The sequence below is a fragment of the Bos indicus genome, chromosome 3 (genome assembly GCF_029378745.1).
Source record: "Bos indicus isolate NIAB-ARS_2022 breed Sahiwal x Tharparkar chromosome 3, NIAB-ARS_B.indTharparkar_mat_pri_1.0, whole genome shotgun sequence".
Classification (NCBI taxonomy): domain Eukaryota; kingdom Metazoa; phylum Chordata; class Mammalia; order Artiodactyla; family Bovidae; genus Bos; species Bos indicus.
Window position 1 is genome coordinate 18,996,763 of NC_091762.1, and position 21,192 is coordinate 19,017,954.

Genomic DNA, 21,192 nt, shown 5'->3' on the forward strand with positions numbered 1-21,192 from the left:
AGTTCAACCAAGGGTTTGTAATTCCCTGGAGCTAAAAAGCCAAACAGCACGACCACCCCCTTCACTGCGGCGGGCAGTGAACTCGGCTTCTCAGAAAACAGCCCGTAGGCCGGGCGGTGAGTGAGGGGGAGACCCGCTGCAGGCCTTGGAACCCTCCCAATTTACCTCTTAGAGTCTAATCTGAAACCCAGACTGACGCCTTTGCGGTTTTAAGGATTCCAGGTGCCCCTCCCTACAATATCATCTAGAAAATAATTCCTAGACCTGTAGTTTACAGACGAGGAGCTTACAATCTGGTTCTGGGCCAGCGCGCCCCACCCGCAGGACGACTGGATTCTTTGATTTCCACACTCGCTGAAAGCAAACCCGAGAGGAAGGGCACGAAAATATTTGAGAGCATTTGAGTAGGAAGAGTTTACAATATCGTTCTCTCTGGGGGCGGGTGGAGGCCTGGAGCGAGGCTACTCCGCATAGCGAGAGAAGGGTGTGTGCGCTGCGCCCGGGGTGTGAGTGTGGCGGGGGGAGAGGGAGGAGGGCAGGAAGAGGAGGGAGGGGAAGAGGTGGGGTGAGCCGAGCCCCGACACCCGCCCAGGCTCCTCCTGCCTCCCCCCGCCCCCCCACCCCCACGTACTAAGGCGCCCTGCCCGCGGCGCTGTGCTCACTGGCCGCGAGTCCCCGCCAGCCGAGCGTCCCCGCTGCGCCTCCCGCCAAGGTGAGTCCTGCCCGCCGGTCCCGGGCGGTCCCCGGCCCCACATCCCACGCCCGGGGAAATCCCCACATCGGCGGCTCCCGCGCGTCCCAGGTGTGGGGGTAGGACGATGGTGGTGGTCGGGCGTCGGCTGGGCATGCAGGGGTATCCTCTCCCCGAGCTCTGGGCCACACCCCAGCTGGGCGAGCACCTCCCCTGTCCCTCCCCGGCGCGACCCCCCAGACCCCCAGAGGAGGGAGCACTTGGCCTTTACTAGTACTTCGGTGTTGGTGCCCCGGGGTCTGCTCTCACCTACCTTTTGGTGTATCTTTACACCCTTCCTGCTTTTCGACTAGTCTCCCCAGTTACCCGAATCCCTGTTTCTGGCCCCCTGTCCTGGCCGGCTTGTTTCTTTGTGGGCTCCGGCTGCAGGTCTGTGCAAATGTTCGTAGTCTAGCTGGAGGGCCCGTGCAGACTCGGAGAGGGCTGGCGGGTTCTCTCCCTAAAGGACACCCCTCTGTCCCTCTCCTCGAAGCTTCAAGGTTGGGCTTCCTGTTATTTTGTCTGCTAGACGAGAAGTTTCTCTCTACCAGCGGAGGGAAGACGGTCCTATTTGTTTTCCTTAAAACACAGTTTTGCTGAGGGGGTAAGGGGGAGCCACCACTTTCAGCCACCACTTAAGTGGGTTTTGTATTGAAAGGGTTTCCTTCTTGCTATTTTAGTTAAACAAGTGGAACTATACAGAGGTAGAGGAAGAGCAAGTTTAATGAAGGATCTAACACCCCAGATTAACCTGGCCCAGTACAATGAGCTGTTGGTACCTGGACACAATTTGAGCCTGGCAAAGGACTGGTGCTTCGTCCCAGACCTGAATACCGCACTTTCCAGCCTCGGGCGGTCTCCACGTAACTGAAACCCGGAATCTGCCTTGTTGGGCGGGGGTGGAGGGGCCAGCAGAGCAGCTAGCCCTGTGCCAGGCACCATGGGGCCCTGGGCCAGGCTCTGGAATACGTTAAGCCCACCCGCTTCCCTCCCTTGAGGTTTCTGCAGGGCGTGGTTAGCACAAAGGGCTCCCGGATTCTCCTAGTGGAAGCCTGTGACTCAGTTGTGAGACCATGTGGGTGTGGCCTGGATGGTTCCAGACTCTCTCTGCAGATGGTTCAGACAGAACACTCCCTGAAGGAAAAGGGGAACTGTGCCATTTTAGAGGGCATTTTCCAAGAGGAAATGAGTCACACCCGGACAGGCCGGCCATCTGAAGGAGAGGTTTCTTGACTGAACTGTGGTTGAGGACAGGTTAGATTGGTAGGGTCATGGCGTTTCAGCTGCTGGGTTATCGGCCTGGATGCCCACTGGCAGGCTGCCTCAGCTTTATTTGGGAGGTAGCGCTTCCCACTGAGAGGTTTACAGTTACTGCAGATTTTTTTTCCCCTACAGCATGAGTTTCAGCCTGCAGCACTGGACTTATATCCTGCCCTTCAGGTGAGGCCAGGCCCACAGAAACACCCTGTCAGTGATCTTTGCCTCCAGCGTGTTTCATCAAATTGCAAAAGGTGATGCCAGGCATTAGGGCAGGAATGAGTTCATAATTCATCTGAAATGTCTTCATCAGCCCTGCCCCCACAGATTCCTGTCCGGTTTCTATTTAATCATCTCTTCCAAGTGATGTATTCCTCCCTTAACAGCCAGAAGCTCCTTTCTTCACTATGGTCTTTGATCCACCATTTGGAGATTCTTATTTTGGTTCTTCAGATTTTCCTGATGGTCTTCTGTGCATAAAGCACTCTGATTTCTAGGTGATGCTCTTCCCCGGCTTTTCCTGCATACAACATCGGATGGCCCCCTTTCCTCCCATGTCTGGCACCTGGCCAACCTCTCCAGCAGCTACTCTCCAGTGAGGTCAGGGCTTGGGCTGGGTGGAGCTGAGACTGAGTGCCTCTTTGCTTTCCACCGACATCTCCAACCCTGTGACTTTTTTAGAGCACTACCCACTTGGTATGGCCTTGATCCAGTCCAGTCTTTTAAAGTTGAAGGCAACAATAGAATCCTTTCAGAGATATAAAGTGTAGATTAGCACTCAGACTGCTAGGAAAGCTGATCTTTTTAGAGTCTTAAGCTTCTCATTTTTCGGGGACTCAACAATTTAGGAATCTCACATCAAAAGCAAAGAGAATGAATTTATTTTTAACAATTTTCAGCACTTCCTAGCCCTTTATTAAATAACTACCACCTAATCCAACAATGGATTTAATAGCTGTTGTCACAATGGCTCTTGTTTGTCCGTTCTGGCGGATACCTGACAACTCTTCAGGGAAAATTGGATGTACTCTGTTAGGGTAGAGAAGGCCTCAGAGTTCTTCCTATTGGATTGTATCTGGAACTCTTCTTTTGCTGCTCATTTTCTTAATGGGAAAATTTTATGTTTGGTGAAAGGTGGGAGAGACAGCCGGGATTAGATCCATTGCTTCAACTCACTTTTTCTGAATTCCCTTTAGGGATCAAATTCAATCCCACCCCTCCATCCCCCACCCCCTTTTTTTTTCTTTTTAAAATCATCAAAAAGAAGGACACCCAAAACATTTTTAGATAACATGTTTATTTTTACTAACATTCTGCCAATTGTTTTCTGGGTGGGCTGTAAGAAAACTAGGGTATGGACAAGACACAGAAGAGATCAGACTTCTTACTCTTTAGAAATCTTTTTGAAATTATGGCCTGGATCTGGGCATGGGTCCAGAGCAAACATTTGATATTGCTTAGGAGCAGACACTTTTCTAAGGAGGACCCCTACTTCCATGCTACTCCCAGAAGGATCAAAATTTATATTATTGTCAATTTCCTACTTACTAATTCATTGAGCAGACTCTGAAGGCAGGGTGCTGGCTTCTAAGAGTCTGCTCCTGGAGCCCACAGTTTAGTGGAGAAAGACACAGAAGCACAGTTAACTAGAATTCAGGACATATTTTAAAATAGTATGACCTTAGCTGGTGAACTCCCCAAAGTCAAGCACCATGGGGGTGGGAGCTGTGGAGAGGGGGCCCACATGAGCTTAGTCATGCAAAGTAGGTTCTCAGTGTAGGTACAGCAAAAATTGAATTCCCACCACTGTAATTAAGTTTGTAGAGCCCAGAATTTTTTTCTGAAGAGACAGTTACACAAAGAAACCTATGTGAGCATCCACTCTTCAGACCTATATAGGAGAAACACAGACATCACAATAAAATGATTTCAGTAAAAACGTGAGTGACCAACAAGGAGGTAGTTAGAGCTTGTTGAACTCACAGTGAGAAAGCAATCAAGAGGGATAAACCAAAACTAGAGAAAAAGTGTTGGGTGACCAGACCTGTTTAGCAGGACACACCATTTTCTCCTACACTATGGAATGTACTCTACTGTTGATTCATTGCCCCTTTCCAGGCCCTTCCCAGCCCTCACCTCCTGCTCTGCTCCAGTGGCCAGGGTTTCAGCCCAGACCTGGGTAATCACACCTGCACCTCAGCTCCAGCCAACGGAATTGTTTGATTCATTCATTCGCTCATTAGCAACACTATACCACTATTTAGTGGTTTCTAGACAGAACAGAATAATAGCCCTTACCCTATAAGAACTTAAATCGAGGGTGGAGAGGCAGATAAATGATAAAATGGCAGTAGGCTGTCTGCGGAACAGAGAGGATGCCGCTGCCTCTCAGCCCAAGGCCATCCAGTAGAAGTGTTTCCGGGCCGGAAGCTAGAGTAACACCCCTACCTGGGGGTGGAGCTCGTCGGGTGGCTGGAGAACGGCCGCGGTGGGCGGAGGCAGTAATGGTAACGCCAGATTCAAGTTTGAACTGCTGCTTTAGCAACCAATCCATCTGCCCAGCCCGGGTGAGCCACGCCCAAGATGGGAGGGCCTGGCGGGCTGGCTCAGTAGGGCTACCACCACACTCTGGAAGAACTGGAGGATCCATCCACTAGCCAAGAGAATAGTGTTCATGACATCTTCCCCTTTTCCTTCATCTTACTCTAAAATCAGTGTGCTGGCTTCACCTTCAAAACCGAATGACTTGCTCCTAGCCCTTGTCCGTGCCCTCAGGAGCCGTGGTTACTGATGAGAGGGTGGTCATCTCTGATTTTCAAACCTATTTCTGCTTCCACAACCTTAGATCTCCCGAGTATCCTCTGTTCTGCATTCTTATTGCAGAAGGTCTACCGAACAAACGGGCTCCCCAGGTGACTCAAGTGGTAAAGAATCCACCTACCAATCCAGGAGATGCAAGTTCAGTCCCTAGGTGGGGAAGATCCCCTGAAGAAGGAAATGGCAACCCACTGCAGTATTCTTGCCTGGAGAATCCCTTGGACACAGAGCTTAGCAGACTACAGTCTATAGGGTCGCAGAGTTGGACGTGACTTATCCACTGAGTACAAGCACTAAGGAACAAACTGAGAGTCTGCGCTGGCTGCTGTGGCCACAGCCCACGTGCTCAGTAAACAACAGGCGGGATCCAGTGGGGGCAGAAAAGCTTCCACAGTTCATAGTAAGCGCAAACCATCCCTGCCTGGGTTTGGAGTGTCCTGAGACCTGAGTGCTCACTCCAGGAAGGAGGGCCTCACTCTCTTGAAGAACGTATTCAAGGGTGGCCAGGACTTCCTCAGCTTACAACCTGTATTTCTTAGAAGTTCCTGAAGTAGCCTGTTTCCTGTCTCAGGGGTCCTTTTCATGCTGCAATTCCCTTTCTTACTTCTCTGGCTTTGCAGCGCATTTTCCTTCTGTTCTGCCCTGTGAAGAAAGTGAATGAGCTGTCCCACAGCCAGATCAGCTTCTGAGATCTTTGGGCATTGACTGTGAAGTGCTCTGGCTGTAGAGCTTGGGCACAGGTATTTTTAAACCTCTGGTATCTGACTCCTTTCCTGAGATATGTCCTGAGAACTGAAGTGGGATGCCACAAATTTCTCCCAAAGGTGACTCACTCAGTTCAGTTCTCTCAGTTACCTCTTATGCTGCTGGACTTGCAGAGCCAATCCAGGCGAGGCTGACTCCCTCTAAGCCACTGCCATGTGAAGCCAGATACTGGCTGTGTCAGGAGAGAGGAGAAAGGATGTGAGTCCTCTGGAATTCATCCCACAGCGGACCTTGAATTTGCTGCTCTCTCCATGAGAAGTCTTCCAGATGAATCATGCCAGATTCTGGCTTATAGTATTCTCTAGAGTAGCACATTCTTTGGCATGCTGATTCCTGTACTTTTCTGGGGATTAAGGGGTAGGACTTTCAACTCAAAGTGTAATTGCTCAATCCTCGTGTTCACCAGCTCCACCTTCTCCTCGGTAAAATATAGCATTTAGGGATCTGTGTTGAGTACGCATATGTCAGCAACAGGAACCAGAATGAATGCATGTCTCCAGTTCCTATTGAGACTCTTCAGGAGAAGATGCCAGCCTCCCCTTCAACCACTGCTCTAAACCAAGGGTCCCTATCCTCTGGGACTGTGGACCAGTACCTCCTGTCAGATCAGTGATGGCATTCAATTAGAAATAAAGTGCACAATAAATGTAATGCTCTTGAATCATCCTGAAACCATCCCCCATACCCATTCCCCATCTGTGGAAAAACTGTCTTCCACAAAACCAGCCCCTGGTGCCAAAATGTTTGGGGACTGCTGCTGCTGCCGCTAAGTCGGTTCAGTCGTGTCCGACTCTGTTCGACCCCATAGACGGCAGCCCACCAGGTTCCCCTGTCTCTGGGATTCTCCAGGCGAGAACACTGGAGTGGGTTGCCATTGCCTTCTACTCTAAACCAATTCCTAACCTTTTTTTTTGAGTGGTATATTAGTCTCGATTCAATTTCATCTGTTTCCTATCCAGTAGTGATTTTAGTTAGTGTAAGCCAAAGCTACTCTGTTCTTGCTGAAGCATGCCTTCCAATTAAGCAAAATTCACTGGGCTCCTCTTCAGTACCAGGCATTGGGCCTTGATGAGACAAATGCCCCCAGATTATTATACCTGAATATAATGATCTGACAAATCCTTTCCTTTCTTTTAAGCTATTCACAATGAAAAGCTCTTCCTTTCCCACTGCACCTCAGACTGTGAGAGTAGCTCTTCTGTCTAGTGCTGCCAAAAATATATCAGATCCCCAAAGTGATTAGTATATACTGTTACTTGTTATATATACCTCAAGGCTTTGGGTAGCTTGTATTTGGGTAAGGCAACTGATGTTGCTACCAAAGATGCAAATGACTTTGTTATGATCAATAACAAGTTCAGAACTTTAGTAAAGAATACTAGGAATTCCCTGGAGATCCAGTGGTTAGGGTTCCTCACTTTCACTGAAGCGGCCTGGGTTCAATCCCTGGCCGGGGAGCACAGATCCCACAAGCCATGCTGTGTGGCCAAAAAAAAAAAAAAAAAAGTGCTCAGAAGATGAAATTCATTAAGCAGATTTCTAAACCCTAGAATGAGACCAAGCAAGGTCTAGTGAAGCTTGGAGGGTTGAAGTTCTTTTATTAATGACGCTTGACTGTGGCTGTTGGTATTCAGCCATGTCCACATGGAAGAGTCCCATTTACCAGCGCCCGCCACCACCGCCACCAAGAGAAGTGGTGAGACATCTGTTCTCTCAGTAGGTGCTTTGTCAGTTAAACGAAGGGGCACTGATCTTGCTTTTCCAAATGATCAGAGTTTTTATTCTTCATTATGCAAACTTAGCAGGCAACTAGATAAAACCCCTCATTCAGAGCACCAGTACCTGAAGTGCCTGTTTCCATCAGCAGGAGGAAGGCCCCAAACCTGGGGTGAATTAGAAAAGGATTGAATGGCTGAGCTCTTCCAGTCATTCTCAAAAGACTGGTAATTCATGTCCCTGAATGTAGCCTTGGGGCAACTAAGCCGTGTGGGTTACAGCTACTGAGCTTGTGTGCTCTAGAGCCTGCCTGCAGCAACTAAGACCCAATACAACCAAATAAATAAATGAATAAAATTTTTTAGAGTTAATGTGTATTGTTTCTTTCCATCCTTTAATAGGTTTCAACAGACTTCACCAAAATGCCGTCTCAAATGGAGCACGCCATGGAAACCATGATGTTCACATTTCACAAATTTGCAGGTGATAAAGGTTACTTAACAAAGGAAGACCTGAGAGTACTCATGGAAAAGGAGTTCCCTGGATTTTTGGAAGTAAGTGTTGAAAGGCTCAGGAAGAATCCGTTATAATGCTTCTGGGCCCTGTGTCCTTTCCCTTCCTCTTTCTAGCCCTTCCCGGTAGAAGTCACTACTAGAAAGGTGTTTTCATTCACTTAGTTATTAAATGTTATTGAGTGCCTCCTGTTTGTAAGATACTATGGGAGGAAACAGAAAGTAAAGAAGACATATAGCCCCTGCTCTTAAGGAGCTTACAGTTTGGAAGTGAAATGAGACTACACACAAATCACAATAAGAGGTGTTAGAAAGATTCCTTCTGGAGTCACTGTGTCCATTGAGACAGAGTTGCAGGAAAGAAGGTCTTTCACCAGAGTAATCATCCAGCTTGCCTTGTTGCCCTCAGGTCCATAAACCTGGCGCTGGAGGTGCCCCGTCCTGGTCACATCCACTCATGTCCCTTCTTAAATTAAATCCCTTTAGATAAAGACTTTCAAACTTTTTCCCAACACTACTCTAAACGAATGGTGTCAGGCATCTGCTGAATGAGAGCCAAGCATCGCTCCAGAAAAAACTGCTTTTCACATTGATAATGCTATGAGAACACAGAAGCACAATTTGAGTTTATGCCTGCGCTACTAGATTGAAATGCAAACCCTTCTCTGCCTGCCACAACCAGAGTCACTTAAAGGGATCAGGACTGTACTTGGTGTAGAACATTGCATTAGCCTATAAAGGGTGAAGGGAAAGTGAAAGTGTTAGTCACTCAACTGTGTCCAACCCTTTGTGACCTCATGGACTGTAGCCTACCAGGCTCCTCTGTCCATGGAATTCTCCAGGTAAGAATACTGGAGTGGTTGCTATGCCTGTCTCCAGGGGATGAACTTCCCCTGGAGGGATCTTCAGGATCTTCCTGACCCAGGGATTGAACCTGTGACTCCTGCATTGCAGGCAGAGTCTTTACCTTCTGAACCACTGGGGAGGAGATGGTAAAAGGCAGAGTCTTGCCTCTTGTCATCTGCATGGTAAATAGCAGTAGTTAAGCCCCTGACTCCTGACTCAGTAAACATAAGGTTTTATAGGACATGATGATTTATAGGTTATCAGTATCAGTCAAATAAACAGATAGAAATCATTTAACTTGTATCTTAGAGCTGCAGATACCACAGTGCTATCCTAGAATGAGTTAGAGGACACTGGTGCTCTGCTTTCTTACAGTTCTGCGATACAAACCCAGACCAGGACCCTAACTAACACTGGGAAGGTTGCTTCAGCTTTCTGTGCCTCAGTTCAGGCGCTCTGTAAAATGAGAGGCTGGACATGATTATCTCCAAGACCACTTTCACTTTCTGTGATCCTTCTAGGCAAGCATAAAATTCAAGGACAAAATGTTCTCATTGTAAACCTGCCCATCACACAAAGAAGCTCTCAGTCTGCTTCTAAACACTCGTTAATTGTGTTGTTACGTAAGTTAGAAGCCAAGATGACTATCACATGAGACAAAGACCCTTCCTAAAGGCTTTGTGGTTCGATAAAGTGTTCAACACAGTTCGGAACATGGCAGTACAATTTATTCTAAGCATGGAGTCATAATTCCAGGCACACCCACACTGGCTACACTGACAGAGCATTTTGTTTCTAAACCTGATCCCTTATGTCATCCAAATTGCACTGCTTGTGACCACAGCCAGGAAGCTGGGGTTGAGGCCAGAATTAACTGAAACCCACCAAAAGAGGGAGGTAGCTGCATAGACAGGTTATAGTTGACTGCTTAGGGCATGTTGGAAATGCTGCTGCTTGCCTAAAAGGGTTTCTGAGCGCAGTTTATATAAACATCCCACACACTTGAGACAGTGTGTGTCAGTTCCCTTACTCAGGTATGCAGTCAACAGGACTCATAAATGCTTTACCTGAGCCCTTAGTGGGTTTTTTTTTTTTTTTTTTTTTTGGTTGTACCACACAGCATGTGGGATCTTATTTCCCTGAACAGGGATCAAACCCACCCTCCTGCATTGGAAGCACAGAGTCATAACCACTGGCCCACCAGAAAAGTCCCCCTGAACCCTTTAACACCTGTAAATGGCCATATTTACTTGTGGTTGATGGTATGGACCCCACAGGAGAAACTACACTTTTGCACTTCTAAGCATCAACACTATGAAAAGGAGTGATTAAACCAATCACCCATGAAAGCAAGGGAAAAGAAAAAACAAAAGGGATCTTAACCTGTTCATTCCAGTTCCATGCATTTGTGCTAAGAGTTGTGGGGAGTTCTATGACTCCATCACATGTTCTACTTTTGAAACACATCCAATGTAAAACATCCAAGAAAGAGTATAGTATGACATAGAGTGGCCAACTCATTAAGAACAGAAGCAATTTTAGAGACACTCTAGTCCAGCCTCAATTCTTAGCTGTTACATGAAGGTCCACCAAGGTGTGTGACTTACTCACCTGGCTAATATGATATTAAGTCACACTAGGTTGGCCTCAGCTGTGCCAAGAAAAGAGGACCAACTGCCTTTCCTCTTTATATCTAACCCATCCCAGGGTATCGTTAGCATTGCTTCAAAATCCATAGGACATAGATCTGAAATTTACTCCCTAAGTCATCTCATGAGGTCTTTCATAAGGAGTTTCTTTTTTAAGGACTTGACCATGCTATGAGGAATGAAAATTTGTTAAGAGAATGTAAATTTTAAAACTGTGGTAACAGACTTCCCTGATGGCTCAGATGGTTAAGAGTCTGCCTGCAGTGCAGGAGACCTGGGTTCGATAACTGGGTCAGGAAGATCCCCTGGAGAAGAAAATGGCTACCCACCCCAGTGTTCTTGCCTGGAGTATTCCATGGACAGAGAAGCCTGGCGGGCTGCAGTCCATGGCATTGGGAAGAGTCAAACACAACTAAGGAACTAACACTTAACTCCATGGTCCATTACCTTCAAAATAATTTGTATGGCAGAGGCCAACACAATATTGTAAAGCAATTATCCTCCAATTAAAAAAAAGGAAAAAAAAATTTGTGTTAACAGTTGGACTGTGAGTAAAGCAGGTCAGATTTTAAGTGGACTGAGAATTCAGAGTCGTGGATCTCCCTTCTCTGGCACTGTATCTCGTCTTTCTCCTCTTTCTAGAAATAGACTGTTTCTAGTCCCTGAGTTACATAAAAGAATGCCATGGAAACCTCTTTCCTAGCCTGCAATAAATATGAATTTACTGATATGCTCTCTCAAAGCAGAGAAGTACATTTAGAAGACCTCCAAATATCACTGTGATCTAAAGCAAGAATTCAAATAATGAGGAGAGTATACATATAGTAGTCAGCAGAACAAATCAAAGAAGCTCGTCACTGCAACCACTGACTGACGGTTCTTGCTTCTGTTCTTTTTTTCAGAATCAAAAAGACCCTCTGGCCGTGGACAAAATAATGAAGGACCTGGACCAGTGTCGAGACGGCAAAGTGGGCTTCCAGAGCTTCTTTTCGCTAATCGCTGGGCTCACCATCGCATGCAATGACTATTTTGTAGTACACATGAAGCAGAAGGGGAAGAAGTAGGCAGCATTGAGCAATTACTCCCACCCTGATAAGAATTCTCATAAAGGGTCACTTAAGGACTCTGTCCCACAGCTTCCCCTGTATAAGGATTTCTGAGCATATGGGACCCATAGAAAATGTACAAATAAAATCCAACTCCATTTTGAGAAGCAGAGAAAGAAAAGTCAATTAAAGCCAGATAAGCTTTTGATTTTTATATTGCTTGCATCCTCTTGCTCTCAATAAACAAATTCCTTTTTTAGTTCTGAATTACAGACAGAATGCTTATTCCTTCTTCAGAAATGCTTTTTCCTACATGTCCTTGAGCATCTGGCATGAGGCAGAGCTCTTTCCACAGAACCTGCAAGATGAGAAAGCATTCTCCACTCAGACTTGCAGTCTAATTTCTCAAATTGACCTGCCCTGTAGCTGTGTCTAGCTGAAGGACAAAACCTTCAAGGATTAAAAGAATGCACTTCAGGAATATATTCCAACTTTATAATTTCTGAGCATAGTCCTGCCCAGTTAAATCAGTGCTTTTCCAACCAGCACTCTGTATGCCTGAAATATCTTTAGTCCATTTTTCATAGCAATGTTTCAGCAAACTAGGGTAAAAATAAGTCCATAAGACAACGAATTAAAATCAGAGACTAGTGTGATACCTCAGGAACAATATCACATTAACATTTTTTGAGTTGTCATAAGATGCCATGATTATATTGTGATGTCAAGAATTAACGTAGCCAAGATTTATATAATAGGGTAGTGCTGTTTTGTTGAAATTGATATGCCAGTACTTATGTCTTGATAAACAGCAAAGTGTTTCTCCTAATCCTTTCTGTGTCTGTGACAAGCTTCAGCAGATATGCATTCCATAGGTATTATTAAATAGCTATACTTATTAATAATATAATATTCTTTATGGAAAGATGAGGTTTGAATTGGCACATGAAATTGTACCAATTAAACAGTTCAATCAACATAATTCTGGGAAAAAGTTCAATGTAAGGTCATCCACTATCACCAGGAAAAGCATGTAAAGGGAACAGGATAGTCCAAAACTATCTTTGGTGAAAGGATATCTGTAATAAAATCAAGGTCAAAGGTCAAATTCCAACATTTTATTTTGTCTCAGCCAATAAATGAACAAGATAAGACAATGGATAGCTTTGCAGCTACAGAGTTATGTCAGCAGGTTTACAAAGAGGGATTTACTACAAGATACTAAATGGAAGAGGGGAGATGGCTAGCTAAGGAACTGACTCCAGGAGTGATTCCCAAATCCGTGCCATAGATCGGGGCCACCAAGGGAGCTGCTTAGCTCAGGAAGCTGCCTGCTGAGCTGGGAAGCCATGGCTAAAGCTAGCTGCTCCAGAACCACACAACCGTGGCTCCACACGACCACACATGGCTCTTTCCACACATGACTTGGTTCCCACATCCAAGTCTCAAAGAAGTGGATCTAATTAGCAGAACCTCAATCCAATCAAAACCCAAACTGCAAGGGAATCTGGGAAATAAAGCTTTGTATTTTCCAATCTCTACACACTAGGAATTGGCATGCTAGTCCACTACATCTGCCACAGTGACAATTCTGAATTCTAAGAGAAGTCTTCCAACCTGTAGTTTAAAGATGCTTGCTCCAAGCAAACCACAGAGCTACAGGGAATAGAGAAGCACAATGGGCCCTTCCCAGCAAAGCAAACTCACCGTGAGAATGTGTATCAGCCTGGATTTACCCTTTCAGTTTATACCACTTGCCTCTGGGGCCAACTGTTTACTGGGCATTATAAAACTGGTGTTCAGTTTGCAAATGGGCAGGTGAAACCAGCACAGAGATAATATGGGCTTAGATGTCCCCCAGTCTATAGCAAGCTTTCACACTCTAAGCCTCTTTACCTGAAAAGAGAACTATGCCAGCAGAGAGGGCTCTGGGGCTGGGAGAGGAGGTATCATTCATCTTCACAGTGGATTTGTAGGTTCAAAGAAATCTCTAAAGCAATGCATTCTTCCCAGAAGATGGCCTCAGAAACTCTGGCATTCAGAAAAGTGCCAGGAAATCATCTGGGTCACTATATTTGGGGTGTGTGTTTATGAGGGGAGGACTGGAAGGGAAAAGGGACAATTAACAGTTTTCTTCACTTTAGCCCCAGTACTCAAAGCACTTAGTAGGGAGCTAGGACAGGGAAAATTTTAAGGCTATTCATAGTTTGAAATCCTACATGGCTCTCCATGCCAACAAAAACACAGGGCTCTCACAATCTGACCTGCTGAAACAGCTATCCAGGCTTTCGGGGCCACAGCCTAATGGCTCCCAGAGGCAAAGCTGCAATTGTGCCAACAGCCATCAGAAGGAACTATCTGGAAAATTCCCCTCATTCTGCCACACAGCAAAGCTGTAAAAGCAGATCCCGCCCCTCTCCACACCCAGTTGTGAAGGAAGAATGGATAGCAGTACAGAAAGCCAGTTTCAAACATGCTGCAGAGCTGACCCTGAAAAAGACCTCATATTCTCTCTTAACCCCTGATCATAAGCCAATTACCTGTGGTTTCATACTTTTCTACTCATCTCAGTGGGAGACCAAGGGCAAGTATATAAACCTCTCTCTCAATCTGACCAATCGAAAGTGATTGTTCCAGTACCTTCTCTGGCTCTTTAACCACAGAGGAATAGTTGTGAATAGAAATGCAGTCATTTGGCAAACATTCATGAGGGCTACTATATGAAGGACACCAGGCAATGTTCTGTGGTAGATACAAAGAAGCAGCATGGCCTGCTCAGGGAGATTATAATCCTGTTAAAGTAAACAGATAAAACAGACAAAAAGTTCAAGATTGGCAAAGGTGAGATGTGATGGACGCCCTTGGTCACTTTTGGTAAATGTAATTTATACAAATTCTAGAAGAGGCAAAAGTTGGCAGAAGGCACCAGGATCCTCTGATGTGTTTTATTAGATCCAATATTTCTATTCTTAACCATTTCTCATAACAAAGTAATCAAAGATAGTGACAAAAATTCATATGCAAAGGTATATAATGCAGCATTCTTTAGTTAAAACCCCAATATAACCTCCACATCCAGCAATACAGTTTTGGTTAAATAAGTATAGATGTACACGGAATATGATATGACTCAGGAAAACCATGACTGAAGAATACTAAATAAGTTGGAGAATTGCCTATGTAAAGTAAAGCAGACAGTAATACTGGTATATAATGGGATTCTTCCCTTTTTAACATATGTCTATCAGCACACACTCACAGAAAAAGACCAAAGGAAATATACCCACCTGTGTTTTAATTTCCAAGGTAGGAGTTACTGGCTAGGGAAATTGTTGTCTCCAGAAAGAAGTTTATGAGGTTATTTTAACTTTCCTCTCTATACCCTGCTATGTTATCTAAATTTCCTACAACAATTCTACTTTTATAATCTGGGAAACAAAATTCTAAATAATATTTTTAAAAAGAGCATGTGTATTTATTGAGGGTCTACTATGAGTCAAGATGTGTATGAGATACTTCTCAAGCAGTATCTTACTTAGCCCTCATAATAACCCTGTTAAGGTAATAAATAGCCATTTTACAGATGGAAAAATCAAGACTCAACTAACTCCCTCAGAGTCCCACAGTAAGTTACAATATCAAGAGTTGAATTCAGATATTGTCCTTCTTTCTTCCTTCCTTCCTCTTTATTCTGCAGCTGTATCAAGGTGCTGTTTCAGTAATTTAAATATCACACATGTTACAATATTCAAAGGAGTAAGAGATCATTGTGGGCTCGGCAAGATTAGTCAGAGAAGGTTTTGTATAAAAGATAGGATCTTATCTGGTCTTCAAAACTAGAAGAAATTTGGATAATAACATTCTTAGTACAACCCAGACTCTGTTCTACTGCTACTGCTACTGCTAAGTGCCTTATAAATATTAACTCACTGTGATCCCTGGGTCGGGAAGATCCCCTGGAGAAGGAAATGGCAACCCACTCCAGTATTCTTGCCTGGGAAATCCCATGGACAGAGGAACCTGGTGGGCTACAGTCCATGGGGTTGCAAAGAGCCAGACATGACCAAGCACACACACACACACACACACACACCCCAACTTATGAGGCAGGTGCTATTACTTTACAGGTGGTTTGACAAACTGGTAAGTGGTAGAGACAGAATTTGAATCTAGACCATCTAAGGTTTTAACCACTCCTTCTGTTGCATCTCCAGACATGGCAGTGATAGCACAAAGAAACACCCAAACACCCGGGAGGCCATGCATAGTCCAGCAGGCTTAGAATCGAGGGTATCACGTGAGAAAGTACACATAGGCAGCACCGGAAAGGTAGGGAGTGATAAGTGAATGACAACTGCGAAATACTAAATGATATGAGAAGTGTGGTGGGTGAGGTCACTGCATTAAAAACTCCACAAATCTAAGGTCTGAGTTATGTCTACTCCTTTGGGAGACAGGGATGAGCCTGTTGTTTAAAAGGAGGTAATCAGCAGAAAATGTGTTCTTAAGAATGTTCCACTTTCCTCCAGCTCTCACATTCCAGTCACATTCCAGTTTACAAAAGATAAAGCAGGCTGGGGATTCTTACTTATCTTTCTCTAGCTCTGAGAACAGAGGAGGAAGGAAAAAAATTGAGCTCTGACATGTCACGCCAAAACCAAGAGTGTGAGTGAGTGAGTGTTGTGTGCTTATTCGTGTCTGACTCTTTGCGACTCCATGGACTGTAGCCCACCAGGCTCCTCTGTTCATGGGATTATCCAGGCAAGAATACTGGAGTGGGTTGCCATTTCCTTCTGCAGGGAATCTTCCCAACCCAGAGATCAAACCTACATTTCCTATGTCTCCTGCACTGGCAGGTGTATTATTAGGTTTGGTTTGTTTGTTTGTTTGTTTGTTTACTACTGAGCCACCTGGGAAGCCAAAACTAAGACAGGGAGATGATCAAGATGATGGAATCATAAGGTCTGGGTGAGAAAGGTACCTCCATAGAACATGAAGTCACCTTGTTTCCCACCAAAATTCCCATTTATCTGAAAAACGGTATGTTCACTCTGACTGCAGCTATCCAATATTTTTTTAGGGCAAAGTCTGGAAGAGGTTATATAAAAGTAAAAATAGCCTGTTATTAAAGTTTTAATGTTTTTACATCATCCTTTCAATAAGATTGACCAAAAGTGGAAAAATAATATCAATTAACTCTCCGGACACAGAACTTGGACTGCTCAATGTAAAAATCCTATTTGTCACATTATGCACAGCAGCTAATCAATGACTAGCCCTTGCATTGTGGGTTCTTCCTGCAAAGGTTCAGCCTGTTCCTTTCAAGCTCTTCTAGGCACATCCATCAAGGCTCTGATGAGCATTAATAGCACTTAGCCTCAAGCCTGTTTTTCTAGAAGGAAGAGGGAGATGATTCAGCTTTGGTCTCTGCAGGGAGGACTCTGTTCTGCCCTACCCCATACTGGATGAGTCAGCACACAAGAGCCCAGTTTCTTGACCTTCTTACAAATTTTACAAATATTGAAATTTCCTTTCAACGATGTGATTTAAAGCACTTCTGCTGCTAAGTCGCTTCAGTCGTGTCCAACTCTGTGTGACCCCACAGACGGCAGCCCACCAGGCTGCCCCATCCCTGGGATTCTCCAGGCAAGAACACTGGAGTGGGTTGCCATTTCCTTCTCCAATGCATAAAAGTGAAAAGTGAAAGTGAAGTTGCTCAGTCGTGTTCGACTCTTAGCGACCCCATGGACTGCAGCCTACCAGGCTTCTCCGTCCATAGGATTTTCCAGGCAAGAGTACTGGAGTGGGATGCCATTGCCTTCTCCGTTAAAGCACTTCAGGAAATAGTAAATGACAAAGAAAATGTGGTCACTGGCCTACAGAGTTTACAGATTGGTGGGGTAAGCACTGTTCATATCACAGCAATAAGACAGTGTGTGAGTGCTGTGTGCTTAGTCCCTCAGTCATGTCCGACCGTTTGCGACCCATTGGACTGTAGCCCACCAGGCTCCTCTGTCCATGGGGTTTTCCAGGCAAGAATACTGGAGTCAGGGATCGAACCTACGCCTCTTGTGTCTCCTGCACTGCAGGCGGATTTGGTGGTTAGCTCTGAGGGCTAGGGGTGTCATGGAGGAAGCACTTTGGCCAGAAAGGACTGAGAGGAAGATCCGTTTGAGGCAAGGAAGGCTGGGAAGAGCAGAGAAGAGCACACAGAAAACGAGGAAAAGGCAAGAAGGAGCAGTGAGAAGCCTGGCGGGGCTGTGACCTGGGACGGGAGTGCTGTCAGACGGAGCAGGGCATGGACCTCCTCACCGCTAACGGGGTTGGGGGTCGCTGGTAGGATTGATCAAGGTGTGAAAGCAAGGGAGTGGTATTTCCGCACAATTGATGTGACACAAATGACAGATGTGGGAGAGACCAGAGACCTGCTGATTAATAGTCTACTACTCACTGGACTGTCATGAAAAACTGAGGAAGATCTCAGTGAGCTGATGTGGAATGGTCTCAAAGACACAGTATTAGAGCAAAAAAGTACTGAACAATGTACGTCTGTCTGTCTATATGTCTATTAAATGACCATTTGTGGAGAAATAACAGGGGAGAATATATGCATAAAACTACTTAAATATGCAAAAAACATATCCAAAAAGAATATACAAGAAACTGATGAAACTGGATACTTTCCAGAAAGAACAGGATGGCTAGGGGAGCAGGAACTGGGAAGGAGAATATTTATGTGTTCTTTTGCATCATTAGAACTTGAGTCCATGTAGAGATACAAAGAATTAACTATTAATTAATTAGTTAAAAAATATTTCAAAGAACTTTCTTATCTTTAGTAAACTTCTATTGTTCTAATAATCAAAGCTTAATATTATTTTTTAAGGTGTTAAGTGCATATTGTAATAATCAGAGTAAGATTTGTTAAAGAGTAAGTCTAGTATACTTGAGGCAAGAATGTAAGAATGAGGTGGATGCACATAGATAGAAGGACATCAAAATCGAGGATGGGTATTGGAATTGAAGAAGAATTTATTCTTCAAAAGCCACTCTTCACATTGTATACATACAATGAACAGCAAGTGATTAGGATCCATTAAGGATCCCCTGGTGGCTCAGATGGTAAAAAATCTGCCCACAATTCAGGAGACCCCAGTTTGATCCCTGGGTGGGGGAGATCCTACGGAGGAGGAAATGGCTAACCAACCCAATATTCTTGCCTGAAAAATTCCATGGACAGAGGAGCCCAATGGGCTATAGTGCATGGAATCACAAACAGTCAGACACAACTGAGTGACTAATACTTTCACTTTTCACTTTCAAGGATCCCCTTAACCTGTGCTTCTTCACACTATGGCCAGGGATTTTGGGTGAAGGTAAATGACAAAGTTTCTTCAAGTTATAGCATAGGGACTTTCCTAGTGGCCCAGTGGTTAGCACTCCATGATTCCACTGCAGGGGACACAAGTTTGATACCTGGTTGGAGAACTAAGATCCTGCAGGCTGCACAGAATGGTCAAAAAATTGTAACATGTCATAGCTTAAGTAGGGAGCACTCTTCTGGAGTGCCCACTTCACTTAATGGTGTCATTTAAATTTTTTTAAATGTTAAAACAGAGCATCATTATAAAACACAGGACTTCTAAGAAAATTTCCTTCCACAGGGTGTTCCTTTGGATACCCTCCCAACACACACAGACACACACACACACACACGCACACACACAGGTGTTCACTTTCCTCTGCTGTGACCAGCACTTTGGAGGACTTGCTTGAGAAATCTGTGTTGAGCAGCCAGGCTCACCCCAAGTAATACAAACACCTCCACACGGCAGTCTTTCAGATGTTTACACCCCTTCTGTCATTAGGCCTCCACCATTTGCCCTGACCCTCTAGGCTCATCAATCTCCCATCTCCACCATCTCTGACTTCTTTGTTTATGCTCTTATTTACGGCCTGCTCTAGCTTTACGACTGGGGCAAACCCACCCTCTGCATGATACCAACTCTGATTTCCTTCCTTAACATAGATTCTTCCTAATCTGTGTTTTCTCAGACCACCCTGTAAAATCTAGAAACTTCTACAAGACTGCAGCTTCCTAGGGAGCACCACCCCCTCTAGGCATTCTCAGATGGCAGATAGAGGGGCCAGAACACACACACAAAAAGTCTTTTAAAAATGTAACAGGACTCAGGACTTCCCTGGTGGTCTAGTGGTTAACAATCTGCCTTCCAGTGCAGAGGACAAGGGTTCAATCTCTGGTCGGGATACTAAGGTCTTCTCTACAATGAAGAGCCTGTGCTCCACAGCTAAGACCTGACACAGCCAAATAAATAAATAAAAATGCAACAGAACTCAATGACTGATTAAAATGGACAGAAAATAGAAGTATTAGATGCACCTTCAAAATTTATGCAAGCTTAACCCATTGGGGCTGGGGGCTAGGGTGGCAGACTTTCAAAAGAAGCCCAGTTACAATGAATGATTACATAGAAGCATTTGTCTAAACCACATCCTTACTTGGACCTGCCATTAGCCCATCGGCTTTGTGCATTTTCTGCTGGGATCTGTCAGCAACACGGGTGTCAGTTGTGTGACCTTGGCCACTCCTATGCCTTCCACTTACACTTCATCAACCATGTTTTGTCTTCTTATCCCTCCTTCACTGGCCTCCAACTCTCAGTCTGGTTCTGCCTTTTCATCACTGACTACTCATCATAGTGGGAACAGCAAGAGGAAGGGTCAAAGGAACTGCTTGTAAGTGGACAGAAGATTGAGCAGTCCATTGACAACATCCCAGAAGCCTAGGGGAGGGGCTTGCAAAGGCTGTGATGAGAATGCTTGGGAGGTACTTGATACAGTACTTAATTTGAGGGCTCTGGAGTCAAGTAGAACTGAGCTCAAATCCTGCCTGTTATTGTCAACTTTATAACTTATTGATAAGAATAGGTACCACCTATTGCCCAATTTCTACTGGCCAGGCATTCTGCTGAGCTCTTAAAATGTTTTGCCTCACTTAATCCTCACAGCAACTCTTTGAGTTGAGTATTATTATTGTCCCCATATCACAGATGAAGAAACTGAGTGGCAGAGAAGTTAAGTAATTTGTCCATGATCACACAACTTTTTAAGTGGTAGAGCTGTGATTCATACCTAAGTCTGATCCCAAAATTTATATCTCTAGTCAAATTAAGACAGGGAAGAAGTCAGAAAAACAGATCTGAGAATCAAGTCTAATTTTCTCTTCCTTCTATGTGTGCTCAGTCACGTCTGATTCTTTGTGGCCCCATGGACTGTAGCCTAACAGGCTGTTCTGTCCGTGGAAGTTTCCAGGCAAGAATACTGGAGTGGTTGCCACTTTCTACTCCAGGGGATCTTCCCGACCCAGGGATCGAACCTGTGTCTCTTGCATCTTCTGCACCAGCAAGCTGATTCCTTACCACTAGAACCACCTGGGACATCCACTCTCCTCATTAGAGACCAACAATCCCAGCCTGCAAGGCAATATCATTATATAGAGTCCACACTTTTTCTGGGTTCAAATTCTGGCTTTGTTGCTTATAGGCTCTATAACTATGAGCAAGTTACTCAACCTCTCTGTGCCTCAGTTTCCTCCTGTGTAAAATGGAGACAATAATAGAACCTACCTCATTGGGTTGCTCTAAGATTAAGTTATTAAGAACAACATTTCACATTATATAAATATTGACTGTTATTAGCCTTACAATTTTTGCTCAATGTAAGTTTAAGTAGCCGAAAGGAGAAAGACAAAATCCTGGTGGACCATATGCCAGGGGTTATTACAAAACCACATAATTCATCTTCCAACCAGCAGGTCCCACCCTACCCTCAAG

At 44.8% G+C, this 21,192-nt stretch overlaps 1 protein-coding gene across 1 annotated transcript; it reads left to right on the forward strand.

The window, feature by feature from the left end:
• The first annotated feature begins 568 nt into the window (after positions 1 to 568).
• On the forward strand, positions 569 to 11,605 carry S100A10 (S100 calcium binding protein A10). Its single transcript, XM_019955431.2, has 3 exons — positions 569 to 712; positions 7,687 to 7,839; positions 11,195 to 11,605. The coding sequence occupies exons 2-3, from the start codon at positions 7,708 to 7,710 to the stop codon at positions 11,354 to 11,356; spliced, it is 294 nt and encodes a 97-aa protein (XP_019810990.1). The 5' UTR covers positions 569 to 712; positions 7,687 to 7,707; the 3' UTR covers positions 11,357 to 11,605.
• The last annotated feature ends 9,587 nt before the right edge of the window (positions 11,606 to 21,192 follow it).

Coding starts and splice junctions, on each gene's coding strand:
- S100A10 (XM_019955431.2), top strand. CDS start 7,708: ATGCCGTCTCAAATGGAGCACGCCATGGAAACCATGATGTTCACATTT. Junction 7,840..11,194: donor AGTTCCCTGGATTTTTGGAA/GTAAGTGTTGAA, acceptor TCTTTTTTTCAG/AATCAAAAAGACCCTCTGGC.